This window comes from Melozone crissalis, unplaced genomic scaffold, assembly GCF_028551555.1.
Source record: "Melozone crissalis strain CALT ecotype California unplaced genomic scaffold, PUWL_Pcris_2 ptg000295l_1, whole genome shotgun sequence".
Classification (NCBI taxonomy): Eukaryota; Metazoa; Chordata; class Aves; order Passeriformes; family Passerellidae; genus Melozone; species Melozone crissalis.
In genome coordinates this window covers 436,321-454,044 of record NW_026536047.1, presented here as the reverse complement: position 1 = coordinate 454,044, position 17,724 = coordinate 436,321, and the positions used below count along the sequence as shown (strand labels likewise).

At 59.8% G+C, this 17,724-nt stretch overlaps 2 protein-coding genes across 2 annotated transcripts; one reads left to right on the top strand and one right to left on the bottom strand.

The window, feature by feature from the left end:
• Window positions 1-288: 288 nt before the first annotated feature.
• LGI3 (leucine rich repeat LGI family member 3) lies at window positions 289-4,975 on the bottom strand. The gene is made up of 8 exons (XM_054294636.1): window positions 4,568-4,975; window positions 3,373-3,444; window positions 3,208-3,279; window positions 3,042-3,113; window positions 2,882-2,953; window positions 2,009-2,178; window positions 1,374-1,538; window positions 289-1,284 (listed from the first exon to the last, which is right to left on the bottom strand). Exons 1-8 carry the CDS (start codon window positions 4,783-4,785, stop codon window positions 467-469), a joined length of 1,659 nt encoding a protein of 552 aa, XP_054150611.1. The 5' UTR covers window positions 4,786-4,975; the 3' UTR covers window positions 289-466.
• A 506-nt stretch (window positions 4,976-5,481) lies between these two features.
• SFTPC (surfactant protein C) lies at window positions 5,482-12,911 on the top strand. The gene is made up of 11 exons (XM_054294659.1): window positions 5,482-5,734; window positions 5,821-5,970; window positions 6,070-6,210; window positions 7,130-7,240; window positions 7,811-7,909; window positions 9,822-9,945; window positions 10,197-10,297; window positions 11,119-11,508; window positions 12,399-12,500; window positions 12,573-12,683; window positions 12,816-12,911. The coding sequence occupies exons 1-11, from the start codon at window positions 5,690-5,692 to the stop codon at window positions 12,909-12,911; spliced, it is 1,470 nt and encodes a 489-aa protein (XP_054150634.1). The 5' UTR covers window positions 5,482-5,689.
• Window positions 12,912-17,724: the final 4,813 nt, after the last annotated feature.

The window sequence follows — 17,724 nt, the reverse complement described above, 5'->3', positions numbered from 1 at the left end:
GCATCCCATCATCATCCTTAGCATCCCATCATCACCCTCAGCATCCCATCTGCATCCTCAGACCATCCCAGGACACCCCCATCATCATCCTCACCATCCCATCTGCATCCACCTCAGATCCATCCTCCCCAGGCCACGCCACCACATCCACCTTGGCCATCCCACCCCCTTTGGACCATCCCAAAGCCCCTCAGCATCCTGGGAACCCCCCAATCCTCCCACCACATCCCTGCCCGCTGTCCCCCTCCTTTCCTACCCCCATCTCCCACCCCAAAGACCCCCCCCAAACCCTCTCCACCCCCCAGGGGTGACGCTCTGCAGCGCAAGGGGCGTCCCACAGCGTGAACCCGGGAGCGCTGTGGGGAAACTGAGGCACCGTGGGGCTGGGTGAAGGTGGAGGGCCGGCACGTGGGGTGGGACAAGGGGTGGTGGGCTCATGCATGTCCGGTGGCTCTCGGGGTGCCAGCTACAGGCTGAGGTCCACCACCACGTGCCGGTACACCAGCGTGTTGGCCTTGAAGCTGGGCGCCAGCAGCAGCTGCACATCGGCCGCCGGCACGGCCCGGAACGCCCGCGGCGCCTGCACCGACAGCTCCTGGAACTTGGCGAACTTCTGCTTCTCCTCCTCCCACAGGTAGACGTGGGTGAAGGAGAAGTCGCTGCCCAGCGCCAGGTACTGCCGCTGGCCCACGGCGAAGGGCTGCATCACCATGGAGCCGCGCGACGGCAGCGTCTGCACCTCCACGAAGCGCTGCCCTTCCCAGCGCACCACCTTGGAGTCGCCGATGTAGCGGCTGAGGCACAGGAACTGCTCCCGCTTGGCCCTGAAGTGCTTGACCATCTGCACGTCCAGCATCTCGCCCACCTCGCCCTGAGGCACGAACTGCTTCTGGGCCCGGCTCCACTGGTAGATGACGGGCGCCTGGGAGCTGCTGGAGATGATCAGCCGGGGTTTGCCGTCGTTCTCCACGTACTCCACGTCGGTGTCGCGGTGCCAGGCGTGCAGGGCTTGGTGGGAGTAGAAGCCGTTCTGGTTGAGGCGGTAGAGGCTGGTGGAGCCCGCCTTGGAGCTGTCGGCGATGACAAAGTACCAGTCGCCCTCGATCTGGAAGGCCTCGATGTCATTGGGCTTGCGGATCTTCTGGCTGTCGATGTCCTGGATCTTGATGAACTTGTCCACGGCCGTGTCCCAGCGGTAGATGTAGGAGCCGCCAAAGAGCTGCGCCACCACCACGTAGAGCTGCTCCTGCGCCACGATGGGCTTGCAGTGCACCGCCGAGTGAGCTGGTGGCACAACCACGGAGTCACACCAGTGCCCGGGCATCCCAAAGAGGGTCCCAGCCCAGGAGGGGACCCCCAGCCCGGTTCCTCACCGGGGATGCGGTCGAAGTCGCGGAGTTTGCGCTCCACGTAGTCCCACTTGAGGATGGAGCAGCTGCTGGCGCTGGGTTGGGCCAGGGCCACGTACAGGTCACTGGCGTAGGTGAAGGGCTCGGCCGACACCGCCTGGAAGGGCAGGACCTGGTGCATCACGAAATCTGGAGCAGGGAGAGGCGGCAGTGAAGGTCTGAACACCCAGCAGTGAGGTGACAAGTGACAGGTGGTGGTGTGTCACAGACATGTTTTATGAAAAATCCTTTCCTCAGGATTTTTCCTCCTGAGAAGCTGAGAGGCCTCAGGAACAAAATGAAAACATTGATTATCTGCTGCTGTGGAATGCAACAGGGGCATCTGTGATTGGTCTCATGTGGTTGTTTCTAATTAATGGCCAATCACAGTCAGCTGGCTCGGACTCTCTGTCCAAGCCACAAACCTTTGTCATCATTCTTTCTTTTTCTATTCTTCTCCAGCCTTCTGATGAAATCCTTTCTTCTATTCTTTGAGTATATTTTAATACAATATATATCATAAAATAATAAATCAAGCCTTCAGAAACATGGAGTCAGATCCTCGTCTCTCCCCTCACCCTCAGACCCCTGTGAGCACCATCACTGCCATGGTGCCCTACCCGTGGTGATGCACTGGAAGTCACCGAGCGCCAGGTCCCGGATCCGCTGTCCCTCGAACTGCCCGGGGCTGCTGCAGAACACGGCGGGGACCGTGGTGTTGGTGCTCTCCAGCCACTCCACCAGCCACTTGATCTTGCAGTCACAGGCCAGCGAGTTGCCACGGAGGTCCCTGACAGGGATGGCACCGAGTCACCACCCCCAGTACCCACCGGGATGTCACCTCTCCTCAGCCCAGTGTCCCGGGGTTCCTTGCTAGGGATGGCACCGAGTCACCCCCAGAACTCACTAATGTGTCACCCTCTCCTCACTCAGTGTGCTGGGGTTCCCTGCCAAGGATGGCACCAGCACCCACCAGGATGTCACCCTCTCCCCAGCTCAGTGTCCCAGGGGTCCCTGCCAAGGATGGATGGCACCAGCACCCACTGGGATGTCACCTCGCCCCAGATCATTGTGCTGAGGGTCCCTGCCAGAGGTGGCACCGAGTCACACCCAAACACACCCAGGATGTCACCTTGCCCCAGCTCAGTGTCCCCGGGCTCCCTGTCAGTGATGGCACCGAGTCACCCCCACTACCCACCAGGATGTCACCTCTCCCCAGCTCAGTGTCCCAGAGGTCCCTAGCAAGGATGGCACCATCACCCCCAGCCACCCACTGGTGTGTCACCTGTCCCCAGCTCAGTGTCCCAGGGCTTTGTGCCAGGGATGGCACCGAGTCCCCCCCAGGATGTCACCCTCTCCCATCTCAGTGTCCTGGAGATCCCTGCCAGGGATGGCACCGAGTCACCCCCAGCACACCACACCCTGCCCAAGTGCCAGCCCCGGGGATGTCACCCTGTCCCAGCCCGGTGTCCCCTGTGCCGTGGCAGCCTCACAGGTCACTCAGGATGTCCAGCGGCTTGAAGAGGTCCCGTGGCAGCGTCTGCAGGTTGTTGTTGGCCAAGGAGCTGGGGACAAGAAGGGTTGTGGAGGTGACACATGCCTGACAGTGACAAAGGGACAGGGCCACCCCCACAGTGTCCCCCAGGTGCTCACAGGTGTGTCAGGGACTTCAGCCCGCGGAAAGTGGCCTTTGAGAGCGCCTGGATGTCGTTGTTCTCGATGAACCTGGAATGGGAGCAGACATTGACGGGGCCATCCCGAGAGTCCCCCATGTCCCCTCCCTGTCCCCTCCCCGTGTCCCTGTCCCGGTGTCACACACAGGTACTGCAGGTGCGAGAGCCCGGCGAAGGCGTTGTCCCCGATCAGAGTGAACTTGTTGGAGTTGAGGAGGCTGCAAAGAGAAGGGGGAGGCATCAGTGCCAGGCTGGGCATGGCGAGCGCCAGGTGGGCACCAGGGGGGCACCAGGGACAAGGGGGCACCTACAGGAACTGCAGGGAGGGGATGTGGGCAAAGGCCGCCTCCCGGATCTCCGTGAAAGCCGCGTTCACCATGGTCCTGCGGGAGAGATGGAGCTGCAGGAGAGGGGACGGCAGCAGCCTGGCACTGCCACCCTCGTGCCCACCAGCACGGGCTGGGTGTCACCTGCTGCCTGCCAGGGCAGCCCGTGAGGGGCGCTGGCATTGGCACAGGGACCCCAGCAGCCGCCCTGCCCTGTGTGGGGACACGGAGGGCACCAACCCCAGGATGCCCACGCCCTGCGGCAGCCCCTGGCCCGGGGCCACGTGCTTGCACATGTGTGTGAATGCACAGAAATGGGTGTGTAAGCACACACAGACTGGTGTAACACACACAGACAGGTGTGTAAGCACACACAAACAGATGTGCAAGCACACACACACAGGTGTAACATACACACGGGTGTAACACACACCAGCAAGTGTGTAAGCACACACAAATAGGTATGCAAGCACACACAGACTGGTGTAACACACACAAGCAGGTGTGAAAGCACACAGACACTGGTGTAACACACACAGATGTAACACACACAAACAGGTGTGTAAGCACATACAGACAGGTGTAACACACACAAACAGGTGTGCAAGCACACACACTGGTGTAACACACACACAGATGTAACACACACAAACAGCTGTGTAAACACACTTACCCAGCTGTAAACACCCCCACCTGCCACACTTCCCCATGCCAGGCTCCGGGGCACAGCCCTGTCCCCAGGGACCCTCCATCATCATCATCACCCTCCCTCCTCAATCGTGTCCCCCTGGGGCCGTGGTCACCAAGGTCACAGCCGTGTCCCCTCGGGGTTCTGCTCCCCACGGTCACAGCCGTGTCCCCCCGGGGTTCTGCTCCCCACAGTCACAGCCGTGTCCCCCCGGGGTTCTGCTGCCCAAGGTCGCGTTGGGGACAGGCTGCAGCCCTGCTCTGCTTGGCACCGATGGATGGCTGCGTGTGCCAGCACCGCAGGACACAGGGACGTGTCCCGGGCTGTCCCCAGCCTCCTCCTGCTCCCGGACCCCGCCCTGCCACCCCTTTGTCCCCCTGTGCAGCACATCAGGGCTGTCCCTGCCCCTCCAGCCCCTGCCAGCCCTGCGCTCCTGCGATGTGACGCTGTCCCCATCGCTGTCCCCACCGCTGTCCCCACCCCGGTACTCACAGCGAGATGACCTCGGGGGGCAGGTTTTTGGGCACGGCCTTGGAGTCCACGCAGAAAGCCGTGTCCCGGGTGCAGGAGCAGCTCGGGGGGCATGGGGGAGGCCGGGGGGGCCTCCGCCCCTCCGCCGGCAGCCAGAGCCAGGCCACGGCCAGGAGGAAGAGGAGGAGGAGGCGAGCGGGGAGCTGCTCCCTGGGCATCCTCCAACGCCGCAGCTCCATCACTCCCTGGCCTGATCCCGCTTGATCCCGGGAGATGCTCCCAATGCCCGGCAGCTGTGCAAAAAACCCTTTTTTCCCTCTTTTTTAAATTCCCCCGGGGATTTCAGTGTGGAGGAGAAGCGGCGGAGGCTGCGGGCGCCTGACCCGCGGCTCTGCAGCACACCATGCCCGGGAGCTGCTGCGGGAGGGAGGGAGGGAGGGACGGAGGGAGAGGAGGAGGGAGGGAAGGAGGGAGGGATGAAGGATGCGGTGAGTGACAGCTCCAGCATCCCTGGGCACGCGTGTCCGTGCGCGCGTGTCCCAAACCCGGCGTTCCCCGCCTGCCACCGGCTGCTCTTGGGGTGCGCAGAACTTGGGGGGACACACCAGGGGTGACGCCCCCCACAGCAGCTCCCCCATCTCGGCGCTGCAGCGCTGCCCCCCCCAGCCCCTTACCATGCCCACTGTGCCCACAGCGCACCGGGCACCCATCCACGCCGCCCTGGGCACCCATCCACGCCGCTCTGGGCACCCGTCCGTCCCTGGCACCCATCTCTCCCATGCCAGGCGTCCATCTGCGCCGTCCCTGGCACGGTGCCCTCGGGAACAATGAGTGCAGCCAGCTCCTTGCCCGCCCCGGGGGGGTGCTGGCACAGCTGCCCGTGCAGAACCAGGGGTGCAGCCCCCCCCGGGACGTGCTGGGTGTGTGGAGGGTGGGCACTGCCAGCTGTTTGCCTTGGCACCCCCACAGCTGCCGCGGAAGGGCCCTCGGAGGTTTTGTGTCCCCTCCCTGGCTCTTTGCGGGCTCAGCAAACAGCACAAGTGGCACTCGGCACATGGAGTGTCCCCAACCGTCCCCGGCCACACGGGATCCTATAAATGTCCCCAAGCCCTGGCTGGCAAAGGGACAGGAGCACACGGAGAGATGGAGGACAGCTCCAAAGAGGCGCTGATGGAGGAGGCACCTCCGGTAAGGAGCACCCACCACCCATCCTGGGCGAGCCCCCGGTGCCATCCCAGCTCTGGCTCAGCCGGGCGCTCCCCTGTCCCCAACAGAGGTACACGGAGTCCCCGCGCCTGCCCTGCATCCCCCACGAGCTCAAGAGCCTCCTGCTGATGGTGGCGCTGGTGGTGGTGGCCCTCGTGGTGGTCAACATCACCTTCCTGCTGCTGGGGCTGCACCTCAGCGAGTCCCACGCCGAGACGGTGAGGACAGAGCGGTGCCACCAGCTCCGGGATGGCACCGCGGTTTGTGGGGACAGGGTCGGCCCCCGCAGAGCCCCCTGAGCCCTCTCCCCCCGGCAGGTGCTGTGGATGAGCATTCAGGGGTTGGATGGCGAGGGGAGCCCCCAGCAGCTCGCCGTGAGCAGGGGGGACAGGAGCGGCACGTTCGCCGTGAGGGATGGGCACAACGGCTCAGCCGCCGTGGTGTACGACTACAGCAAGGTGCGTGGGGACATGGGGACATGGGGACATGGGGACATGGGTGCGTGGGGACACGGGACATGGGGACATGGGGACATGGGGACATAGGGACATGGGGACATGGGTGCGTGGGGACATGGGTGCGTGGGGACACGGGGACATGGGGATATAGGGACATGGGGACATGGGGACACGGGGGCATGGGGACATAGGGACATGGGGACATGGGTGCGTGGGGACACGGGGACACGGGGACATTGCGACATAGGGACATGGGGACAGGGGGACTTGGGGACATGGGGATACAGGGACACGGGAACACGGGGACATGGGGATGTGGAGACATGGGGACACGGGGACATGGGGACACGGGGACATGGGGACATGGGTACATGGGTACATGGGGACACAGGGACATGGGTACACTGGGACATAGGGACATGGGGATGTGGGGACATGGGGAAACGGGGGCATGGGGACGTGGGGGCATGGGGACATGGGGACACAAGTACACAGGAACACAGGGACTTGGGGACACAGGGACATGGGGACATGGGAACACGGGGACATGGGGACATAGGGACATAGAGACATGGGGACATGGGTACACAGGGACATGGGGACACGGGGACATGGGGACACAGGGACGTGGAGACACAGGGATGTGGAGACATGGGGACATGGGGACATGGGTGTGTGGGGACACGGGGACATGGGCACACAGGGACATAGGGACACAGGGACATGGGAATACGGGGACATGGGGACATAGGGACACAGGGACATGGGAACACGGGGACATGGGGACATAGGGACATGGGGACATTGGGACATAGAGACATGGGGACATGGGTGCGTGGGGTCACGGGGACACGGGGACATGGGGACATGCATGGCACCACAGCACCGTGCGGGCTGAGCAGGCTCTGTCTGCCCACAGCTGCTGGTCGGCTACAGGTCCTGGTGTCACCGCGCCTGCTACATCACCCGCGTGGACAAGGACAACTTCCCGGGGCTGGACGCTGTCACCGAGACCTTCCAGCGCCGGCAGGTGAGCAGTGACAACTGTTTATGGAGATAACTAAACTGTACAACTTTGTGAAAGTTGTAAAGCTGGTATGTTTATTACAGCATGTGGAGATTACTCTCCTTAAAAGACGTGGGAACTTCAGGTCCCTTTTCATCCCCCTCTCAAATACATCTGCGCACAATTTCACACTAGGTTCATACATATCCATTTTTACGAATTTCGCATGATATTTGCCGCTAGTTCTTCTTTATCAGAAAGAATTCCTAGGTCAGGCTGCCCTGCTGTCACAACAGTCTCTGTCTCTCTTTATCACTTTTTGTCTCCTCCCCCTTATCTCTGTCTTTCACTGGAGCAGTTTTTCTGAGCCTAGGTTCTGCAGTCAGGCTACTTAGCTCTGTTGTCTAACCACAGACTCAAAGATGTGCATTTCACCTAAATCAAAATGGATTTCTACTCTGGAGAATTTCTACTCTGGAGAATTTCTCCTCTGTCTCACAATCACAGGGGTGGAGCTGCACCAGGCTGGGCAATGCGGGGCTGGGGGTTTGTTTGTCTTTTTGTGGGTGCTCTGCTCCGCTCTGTGTCCTGCAGGACGAGGACAAGGCTGGGGACAAGGCCGTGCCCCTGGCTGACCGCTCCATCCTGGGCACCACCATCAACATCCTCTGCAGCGCCGTCCCCGTGTTCTGGGCATAGCGGGATGGGACAGCGACATGGGGGTGGCACTGTCCCCCCACTGTCCCCTTCCAGGCTGGAATCTCTCCTCCTCGTCCCCACCCTGGGGACAGCCACCCCGCCCATTGTCGCTTGGCACTGCGTGCTCCCGCCATAAAAAAAGCGGGATTTGCTTCGGGGTTTGCTTCTGTCTACAAAGTAAAGGCTGTGTCACCGCCTCCGAGTGTGCTCTCGCCCTTCCTGGGTGCTGGGGACAGGGACACGGGGTCCCAGGGGTGTCCCCTCGTGGGGTGCAGGGTGGGGAGGGGAATCCCTCATGTTGGGAGGGATCAAACATGGGGGTCAGCAGCAAAAGGGCACACGATGGTCCCATTGTCTCCAGCTGTGCCCTCTCATTGTCCCCAGTTGTGCCCTCCCATTGTCCCCAGCTGTGCCTTCTCATTGTCCCCAGTTGTGTTCCCCCAGTGTCCCCACCTGTGCCCTCCCATTGTCCCCACCTGGGTCCTCTCATTGTCCCCAGTTGTGTTCCCCCAGTGTCCCCACCTGTGCCCTCCCATTGTCCCCACCTGGGTCCTCTCATTGTCCCCAGTTGTGTTCCCCCAGTGTCCCCACCTGTGCCCTCCCATTGTCCCCACCTGTGTCCTCTCATTGCCCCACCTATGCCCCCTCAGGGTCCCCACCTCTGCCCTCCCATTGTCCCCATCTGGGCCCTCCCATTGTCCCCACCTGTGTCCCCCCATTGTCCCCCCAGTGTCCCCACCTGTGCCCTCCCAATGTCCCCACCTGTGTCCCCCCAGTGTCCCCAGCTGTGCCCCCCCAGTTTGGAGCATGGAGGGTGAGAACAAAGGAGCAGCCCCTGCACTTTCAGCCCTTCAGGAAAATCTCCCAACCCTGTCCCCTCCTGGTGCAGCTGGGGACAGAGGGACAGTGCCACATCCCCAGTGGGAACCAAGTGTCACCCACAGACACCACGACACACTTGCTCCAGCTGCAGCTCCTCCTCATCCTCTCCGTTTTCCCAACCATTCCAGCCCCTCTTGCCCCTTCACCAGCTTTGGGGCCACTCCCAAGTGCTGCACTGAAACCCAGAGGAGTAGCGAGGCTGGGAGGGGGAAAAAGAGACCCCTGGAAGTTGATTTGATCTTTCCAGAGCCGCAAACTCACTGTTGTCCCCAAAATCACTGCCATGGGCAGAGAGCAGGGTCACAGCCCTGGGAGGTGACACTTTGCTGGGAACAGGAGGGACACTGCAGATTTCCATGTGCTGACCCAGAGCCAGCAGCTCTGCTTCCCAAAAAACCCTGACCCTGATAAGGAGCTGGGTCAAGGGGGTGCCATGGGCCAGGAAAGCTGATAAGGGCTCCCATGGGGACAGAACAAACAGCCAGGAGCCACTCAAGGGACTCTCGTGGCCCTTGACAACCTGGGAAAAGAGGCAGCATTCAGTATTGGGGGTGTTGGGGGTCTCAGGGGTGCCTGGAGGGGTCCCAGTTCCAGGAGGTGCAAAACCAAAGCCCAGCAGTGTCCCCATGCCACCTGAGGGGGACACACCGGAGCTGGGACCCCCTAACCCCCAAAAAATCCCCACTGTGGGCACCTCTGCCAGCCCCAAATGCCACCAGCAGTGTCTGAGCAGCCTCAGGAGCTGGAGTGAGGGTCAGGGACACTCAAATAAATCCACTCTGGTCAGGGACACTCAAATCTGCACTTTGGGCACTTCTGCCAGCCCCCAAAGCCACCAGCAGTGCCTGAGCAGGCTCAGGAGCAGGAATGAGGGTCAGGGACACTCAAATCCCCCCTGTGGGCACCTCTGCCAGCCCCAAAAGCCACCAGCAGTGCCTGAGCAGCCTCAGGAGCAGGAATGAGGGTCAGGGACACTTCCCACACCACGGTCACCCCGTTCCCACCCCATCCCTGTGGATTACAGGAAATATTTCACGTCCTGTTTGCTCCTTGCCACATCAAGCAGCTGCAGGTGCCCGAGCTGGCACAGGGACGCGAGCCAGCTGCCACCCTGGGCACGGGCACAGCCGGATGCTCCACCCTGGAGGGTTTGTTTTGGCCCTGGCACCTCGCTGCTGGGCAGCAGAGAGGTCCCCGTGCCTGGGGACAAGGGTCCTTGACCCAGTGCCCTCGGAGCCCCTTGAGCTGCAGGTTCCCAGGGGATCCAGCTGGGAGTGGGCGCTCAGCAAACACCACTGGAGTGGGTCACATGCCAGGGCCTGGCTGCACCCCAGGGCCACCAAACCCTTCACAGCGTCCCCACCCCAGTGCCCCAGTATAAAGATCCCGGTCCCTGCAGTCAGACCGGGCTGGGAATGGGAGGAGGAGGAGAAGGAAGAGGAGGAGGAGGAGGCAGCAGCCATGGAGAGCAGCATGAAGCAGGTGGTGCTTGAAGAGGAGGTGAGTCCCTGCAGGGTGGCACTGCCACCCCGGGGTGTCCCTGCAGCCAGCTGGGCACAGGGCTTTGCCCAGTTTATCCCAGCAAGGCACCAGTGCCCAGGACAAGGGGTTGTACCATGGGATGCTGCATTCCCAGTGCCCAGGATGAGGGTTGGATGTGGGATGCTGCATTCCTAGTGCCCAGGATGAGGGGTTGGATGTGGGATGCTGCATTCCCAGTGCCCAGGATGAGGGTTGGATGTGGGATGCTGCATTCCCAGTGCCCAGGATGGGAGTTTGGACCATGGGATGCTGCATTCCCAGTGCCCAGAATGAGGATCTGAACCATGGGATGCTGCATTCCCAGTGCCCAGGATGAGGACCTGAACCATGGGATGCTGCATTCCCAGTGCCCAGGATGAGGGGTTGGATGTGGAATGCTGCATTCCCAGTGCCCAGGATGGGAGTTTGGACCATGGGATGCTGCATTCCCAGTGCCCAGAATGAGGATCTGAACCATGGGGTTCTGCATTCCCAGTGCCCAGGATGAGGGTCTGAACCATGGGGTTCTGCATTCCCAGTGCCCAGGATGGGAGTTTGGACCATGGGATGCTGCATTCCCAGTGCCCAGGATGAGGGTCTGAACCATGGGGTTCTGCATTCCCAGTGCCCAGGATGGGAGTTTGGACCATGGGATGCTGCATTCCCAGTGCCCAGGGGGGCAGCAGGATGCTGGGGGGCAGCAGGATCAGAGCTGCAGTCCCACCCCCAACCTCCTGCATCCTCCAGCTCCCATCTCCACACCCCTGACCCCAAATCCCCCCATTTTCCCTCATCCCCAGGACTCGGGGAACGGCTGCTGCTGCCCGGGCTGCTGCCTGCCCTGCGCCTCGTGCTGCGCCAAATGCTGCACCAAATGCAGCTGGTGCTGCACCAAATGCTGCGCCCGATGCGGCTGGTGCTGCGCCAAGTGCTGCTGCCTGCCCAAGTGCTGCGAGTGCCCCAAGTGCCCCAAGTGCCCCAAGTGTCCCGGCTGCGCCAGCTGCTCCGGCTGCCTCAGGAAGTCGCTGTGCTTCGTGCCCCGGCTGCTGTGCTACCTGCCCCGCAAGCTGCTGAGCTGCGGCCGCCTGCGCTGCCTGCTCATCGCGGCGCTGGTGCTGGTCCTGCTCGTGGTCATCGTGGCCGGCGCGCTGCTGATGTGGCTGAGCGTGGAGCAGCGCCGCAGCGACAGCGTGAGTGCCACCGCCAGTGCCACCCCCGGTGCCACCCCCTGTCACAGGGTTGCAGGGTGAAGAGAGAGACGAGAATGTTGGTTCCATGTTCAGAAGGCTTGATTTATTAGTTTAGGATAGATATATACTACATTATAACTATACTAAAAAGAAATAGAAAAGTTCTCAGAAGCTGGCTAAGAAAAGAATAGAAAAGGAATCAATAACAAAGGTCTGTGTCCCGGCAGAAAGCGAGGGACGTGGGTGCTGCATTCCTGGTGCCCAGGATGAGGGGTTGGACCATGGGATGCTGCATTCCCAGTGCCCAGGATGAGGGGTTGGACCATGGGATGCTGCATTCCCAATGCCCAGGATGAAGGGTTGGATGTGGGATGCTACATTCCCAGTGCCCAGGATGGGAGTTTGGACCATGGGATGCTGCATTCCCAGTGCCCAGTATGAAGGGTTGAATGTGGAATGCTGCATTCCCAGTGCCCAGGATGAGGGGTTGGATGTTGGATGCTGCATTCCCAGTGCCCAGGATGAAGGGTTGAATGTGGGATGCTGCATTCCCAGTGCCCGGGATGAGGGGTTTGGACCATGGGATGCTGCATTCCCAGTGCCCAGGATGAGGGGTTGGACCATGGGATGCTGCATTCCCAGTGCCCAGGATGAGGGTTTGGACCAGTGTGGTCCAGAGTGGTCAGTAAATCCAAACATCTACAGAAGACCAATCACGGATCCACCTGTTGCATTCCACAGCAGCAGATAACCACTGTTTACATCTTGTTGCTGCTCAGAAGGGAGAAAAATCCTAAAGAAAGGATTTTTATGAAAAGATGCCTGTGACAACCCCCCATGCCAGGGGAAGGGGCTGCTGCAGGCGCTGAGCTCCCCTCGGTGCCCTCCAGGTGCTGCGGGCCAGTTTGTGGGGAGACGACGAGAACGCGGCCACTTTCTACCTGGACAGCGGCGACGGCAACGCGGCCACGGTCATCTATGACTACAGGAATGTGAGTGGGGGGCTCTGGGGACACCAGGAGGGGGAGATGGGATGGGGCTGAGACGGGTTTGGCTCCCAACAGCTGCTGGTGAGCTACAGAGCCCGGCTGCACGGCGCCTGCTACGTGACCCGAGTGGACCAGGACAACATCCCGGGGCTGGACAGCGTGGTTGAGACCTTCCAGCGCCGGCAGGTGAGCACCTGGCTGGGTCTGGGGGAGCTGGGGGGCTCAGCGCCTTGTGCAGCCCCTCCCTGAGCGGAGGAGTGATGCAGATGATGATGAAGATGATGATGATGAAGGATGTTCCTTGCTCCCCATGCGCAGGCTGAAGACAAGATCTCTGTGCCTTTGGCTGACCGCTCCATGCTGGGCACCACGGCGGGCATCCTGTGCAGCCTCCTGCCCGTCTACTGGGCTTAGCAGGGTGGGTGGGGGGCTGCGGGACCCCCGCCCACCCTGCAGCGCCCCCACAGCCCCGCTGGGAGCATCGGGGCCGCCCCCGCCGTGCCCACCCCAATTTTGGGGTCCGGGGGTGTCTGCGCTGTGCTGGGGACAGCTGGTTTGTCACTTAAGTCTTCTCAGCTTCGCCAAACCCAAGTGCAAAAATGAGCTTAAAAAAAAACCCCATGACATTTAAAGGAAAACACAATTCTGCGTTCCAGTTCTTCGCTCCCCGCCAGCTCCCGCCCTCCCCGCCCCGCACTAAAAACGCCTTGAGGGGCTCCGGGCTTGGATTTTGGGGGAATTTCTGTCACTGACACAACCTGGGGGCTCAATGGGTGCCTGACCTGAGCTGGCCCGGCGGATAAATGGGTTTGTGCTGTGCCAGGCTGGGATAAAGGAGAGGGACAGGAACCAGAATCAGGTCTGGAGCTATTCCTGGTGCCAGCCTGTGCCCAAAGCAGCGCGGCCACCAGACGCTGCCCGAGGACAGCCATCGTTAGCGCCGGGTGATTTAGGACAGGCTGCTGGGATCGGGAGATATCAGGATCGGGCATTGTAAGAATTGGGAATTATTGGGGTTTTTAGGATGAGGGAGCTGGTGCTGGGATCATTATTCAGCTCAGGTGTAACATTCCTGTTACCAGGAATGCTGGTACTGTTAGGATCAGAAATTATTGGGATCAGGATGTTGGTATTATTAGGATCAGGAGTTATTGGGACTGGGATATTGGTGTTGTTGGGATCAGATATTATTAGGTGGTTCTATAAGGATCAGGAGTTATAATCACCACGATTTTATTAGGATCAGGCTTTATCAGGATGGGACTCCGGCATTATTAGGATCAGGAGTTATTAGGATCAGGCATTATAAGTATTGGGAGTTATTGGGGTTTTTAGGATGAGGGAACTGCTGTTGGGATCAGGCATTATTAAGCTCCTAATAACATTCCTATTATTAGGACAGGAATGTTGGTACTGTTAGGATCAGGAATTATTGGGATCAAGATGTTGATGTTATTAGGGTCAGGCATTGTAAGAATTGGGAATTATTGGGGTTTTTGGGATGAGGGAGCTGGTGTTGGGATCAGGCATTATTAGGCTCAGGTGTTATTAGGACAGGAATGTTGGCACTGTTAGGATCAGGAATTATTAGGATTAGGGGTTGTTGGGGCTGGGATATTGGTGTTATTGGGATCAGACACTATTGAGACTGAGAAGCTGGTTCTATAAGGATCAGGAGTTATAATGACCACGATTTTATTAGCATCAGGCTTTATTAGGATGGGATCAGGCATTATTAGGACCAGGAGTTATTGGGATCAGGATTGGTATTATTAGGATCAGGGATTGTTGGGGCTGGGATATTGGTGTCATTGGGAACAAGTGTTATTGGGATCAGACACTATCAGGACTGAGATGCTGGTTCTATAAGGATCAGGAGTTATAAAGACCACGATTTCATTAGGATAAGGCTTTATTAGGACGGGATTCTGGCATTATTAGGACCAGGAGTTATTGGGATCAGGATTGTCAGGATTGGTGTTACTGGGATCAGGGATTGTTGGGACTGGGATATTGGTGTTATTGGGATCAGACACTATTAGGACTGAGATGCTGGTTCTGTAAGGATCAGGAGTTATAATGACCATGGTTTTATTAGGATCAGGCTTTATTGGGACGGGATTCTGGCATTATTAGGACCAGGAGTTATTGGGATCAGGACACTGAACTGGGGCTGAGAGAAGGAACAGAGCAGCCCATCCAATGCCCAGGAATGGGAGCCCACCAGCCCCCAGTGAGGATCACCAGCCCCCACATTTCCCACCCTGGCTCCAGCCCCATTTCCCCCTCTGGAACCAGGGAAGCTGCTCCTGCAGCCTGCCAGGACCTGGGGCACCCATCCAGGACCTCCTCAGCTCCAGGTGTCCCCTCCCAAACCCTCCCTGACCCCCAGAACCCCCCAAGGCTGGGGCAGAGGGAGGAGGTGACACAAAGTTGGCAGGACCAGCTCCTTGTGCAATAATTCTGATTTCTGGAGGTTTGTGGCACAGCGGGGACCTCAGGGGGGGGGGAAATCAGAGTAAAACCCCCCAGGAGATGCTGGGAGTTGGGGATCCCATCCCTGGGAGGAGGAGCTGCCACCCTGCAGCCCCCAGGGTTGTGTGACAGTGGCCACAGGGGACAATCCAGCGCCAGTCTCACTGCACAGGGACCTCCCTTGGGTCCATGGGGGAAAAGGTGCTGGGAACAGCCCGGGCTGCTCCTTGTGTGCAGGTTCTGGGCATGGAAGAGCTGAGGATGGATCCAGGAATGCTCCTGGCAGCTCCCGGTGCCCCCACCCTCACGGCTGTGCCGGTGCCAGGCCTTGGCATCGCCCAGCTGGCATTCCAGGGTGCCAAGGAAGCCCTGCAGGGTGGGCAGGGTGAGGTAGGAGCGCTGGAATCCGTGTGCCTGTGCCAGGTGACATCTCCCCAGGGCTGCTGGGAGGGGGACATTGGTGCCAGGTGGGGAAATTTGTCCCAGGGCTCCTGGGATGGGGACATTCCCATGCTGATCCTCAGGCCCCTGCAAGGTGGCATTCATCCAGGGCTCCTGGGATGGGGGCATTTGTGCCAGGTGACATCCCCACAAGGTTCCTGGTACTGGGACATTCCCATCCCGATCCTCAGGCCTGACATCCCCCCAGGGCTCCTGGAATGAGGACATTCCCATCCTGATCCTCAGGGCCCCGCGAGGTGACATTCATCCAGGGCTCCTGGGATGGGGACATTTGTTCCAGGTGGCATCCCCCAGCGTTCCTGAGATGGGGACATTCCCATCCTGATGCCAGGTGGCATTTCCCCAGGTTTCCCAGGATGAGGACATTCCCATCCTGATATTTAGACCCTGTCTGGTGACATCTCCCCAGGGATTGGGACATGCCCACCCTGATACCAGGTGACATCTCCCCAGGGATGGGGACATTCCCATCCTGATCCTCAGGCCTGACATCTGCCCAGGGCTCCTGAGATGGGGACATTCCCCATCCTGATGCCAGGTGACATCTCCCCAGGGTTCATGGGATGGGGACATTTGTGCCAGATGACATTCCCCAAGGATCCTGGGATGAGGACATTCCCATCCTGATGCTCAGACCCTGCCAGGTGACATCTCCCCAGGGATGGGGACATGCCCACCCTGATGCCAGGTGACATCTCCCCAGGGATGAGGACATTCCCATGCTGATCCTCAGGCCTCTCAGGGCTCCTGGGATGGGGACATTCCGATCCTGATGCCAGGTGACATCTCCCCAGGGATGGGGACATGCCCACCCTGATGCTCAGGCCCTGCCTGGTGACATCTCCTGGGACTCCTGGGACTGGGACATTCCCACCCTGATGCCAGGTGACATCTCTCCAGGGATGAGGACATTCCCATTCTGATGCCAGGTGACATCTCCCCAGGGATGAGGACATTCCCATTCTGATCCACAGGCCCTGCCTGGTGACATCTCCCCAGGGATGAGGACATTCCCATTCTGATCCACAGGCCCTGCCTGGTGACATCCCCACAAGGTTCCTGGGATGGGGACATTTGTGCCAGGTGACATCTCCCCAGGGATGAGGACATTCCCACCCTGATGCCAGGTGACATCTCCCCAGGGACTGGGACATTTCCACCCTGATGCTCCTGTTCCAGGTAGGGCCCCATCTCGCAGCGCTGGTGGCCATGTCCCCAGGGTCCCGGGGGAGCCCAGCCTGCAGCTGGATTTCGGGGGAATGCTCTGCCGTGGGAACGGCTCCTGGGCCGGGCCGGGCTCCCCGGAGCGCTCCGTGAGAAAGGGGAGATGTGAGCCTGGAGAGCCGCGGCTGGACCCTGACATCATGGACTGACATCATCCAGGGACTCCAAACATCCTCCCCAGCCCCAGCGCGGGATGAAAACAAAAAGGATTCCAAGAGTTTGTTTGTTTTCTTGGGAGACGGGCTCCAGGCCGGAGTGGAATCCAGCGGTTGCTCCCCAAATTCCCGTCCCTGCGATGAGTTTTGTGACCTGAGGGCAGAGCAGGGACACGGCCTCAGCCGCTTTTCCAGGGTTTATTTATCTGCTCCGAGGAGGAAAGAATTGCTGGATGTGGGTTTTGCAATAAGGGAGAAGGAGGAAAACATCCTGGGATGATCCTGATGGGGGAGGAAAGCGACACAGAGATGAGGGGTGAAGGAGACTCCGTCATTCTTCCATCATTCCTGGGGGGAATGAGCCCGGCCCTGGATGCAGGGGATCCCCAAAAGTGAAGGGAAAGGGGATTTGGGGGCTTGGTGAGCAGAGCCTGGATGCTGGAGTCACCCAGTGTGTCCCTGTGGAGGTCATCAGACACAGGAAACACTTAAAATCCTAAAAACAAAGTTAATGCAAGTCTGGAGTGCTGTGAGAGGAGAGGGACGGGTTTGTAGGGGCAGCACGGGGTGAGCCAGATCCTCTCCTCGAGGTGGTCATCCCACTTTTGGGGTGCCTGGCCACCCTTCTAGGGGTGCTTGCCCAGATTTTGGGGTGTTCATCCACTTGCCCAACCTTTCCTGGGGTGCTCATTCTGATCCCAGGGCGCTCACACACCCTCCCTAAGGTGGTCATCCCATTTTTGGGTGCCTGGCCACCCTTCCTGGGGTGCTTGCCCAGCTTTTGGGGTGCTCCTCCATTCGCCCAACCTTTCCTGGGGTGCTCATCCTGCTTTTGGGCTCCTTGACTACCTTTCCCAGGGGACTTTTCCAGCTCCTGGGGTGCTCATCCTGATCCCAGGGTGCTCACCCAC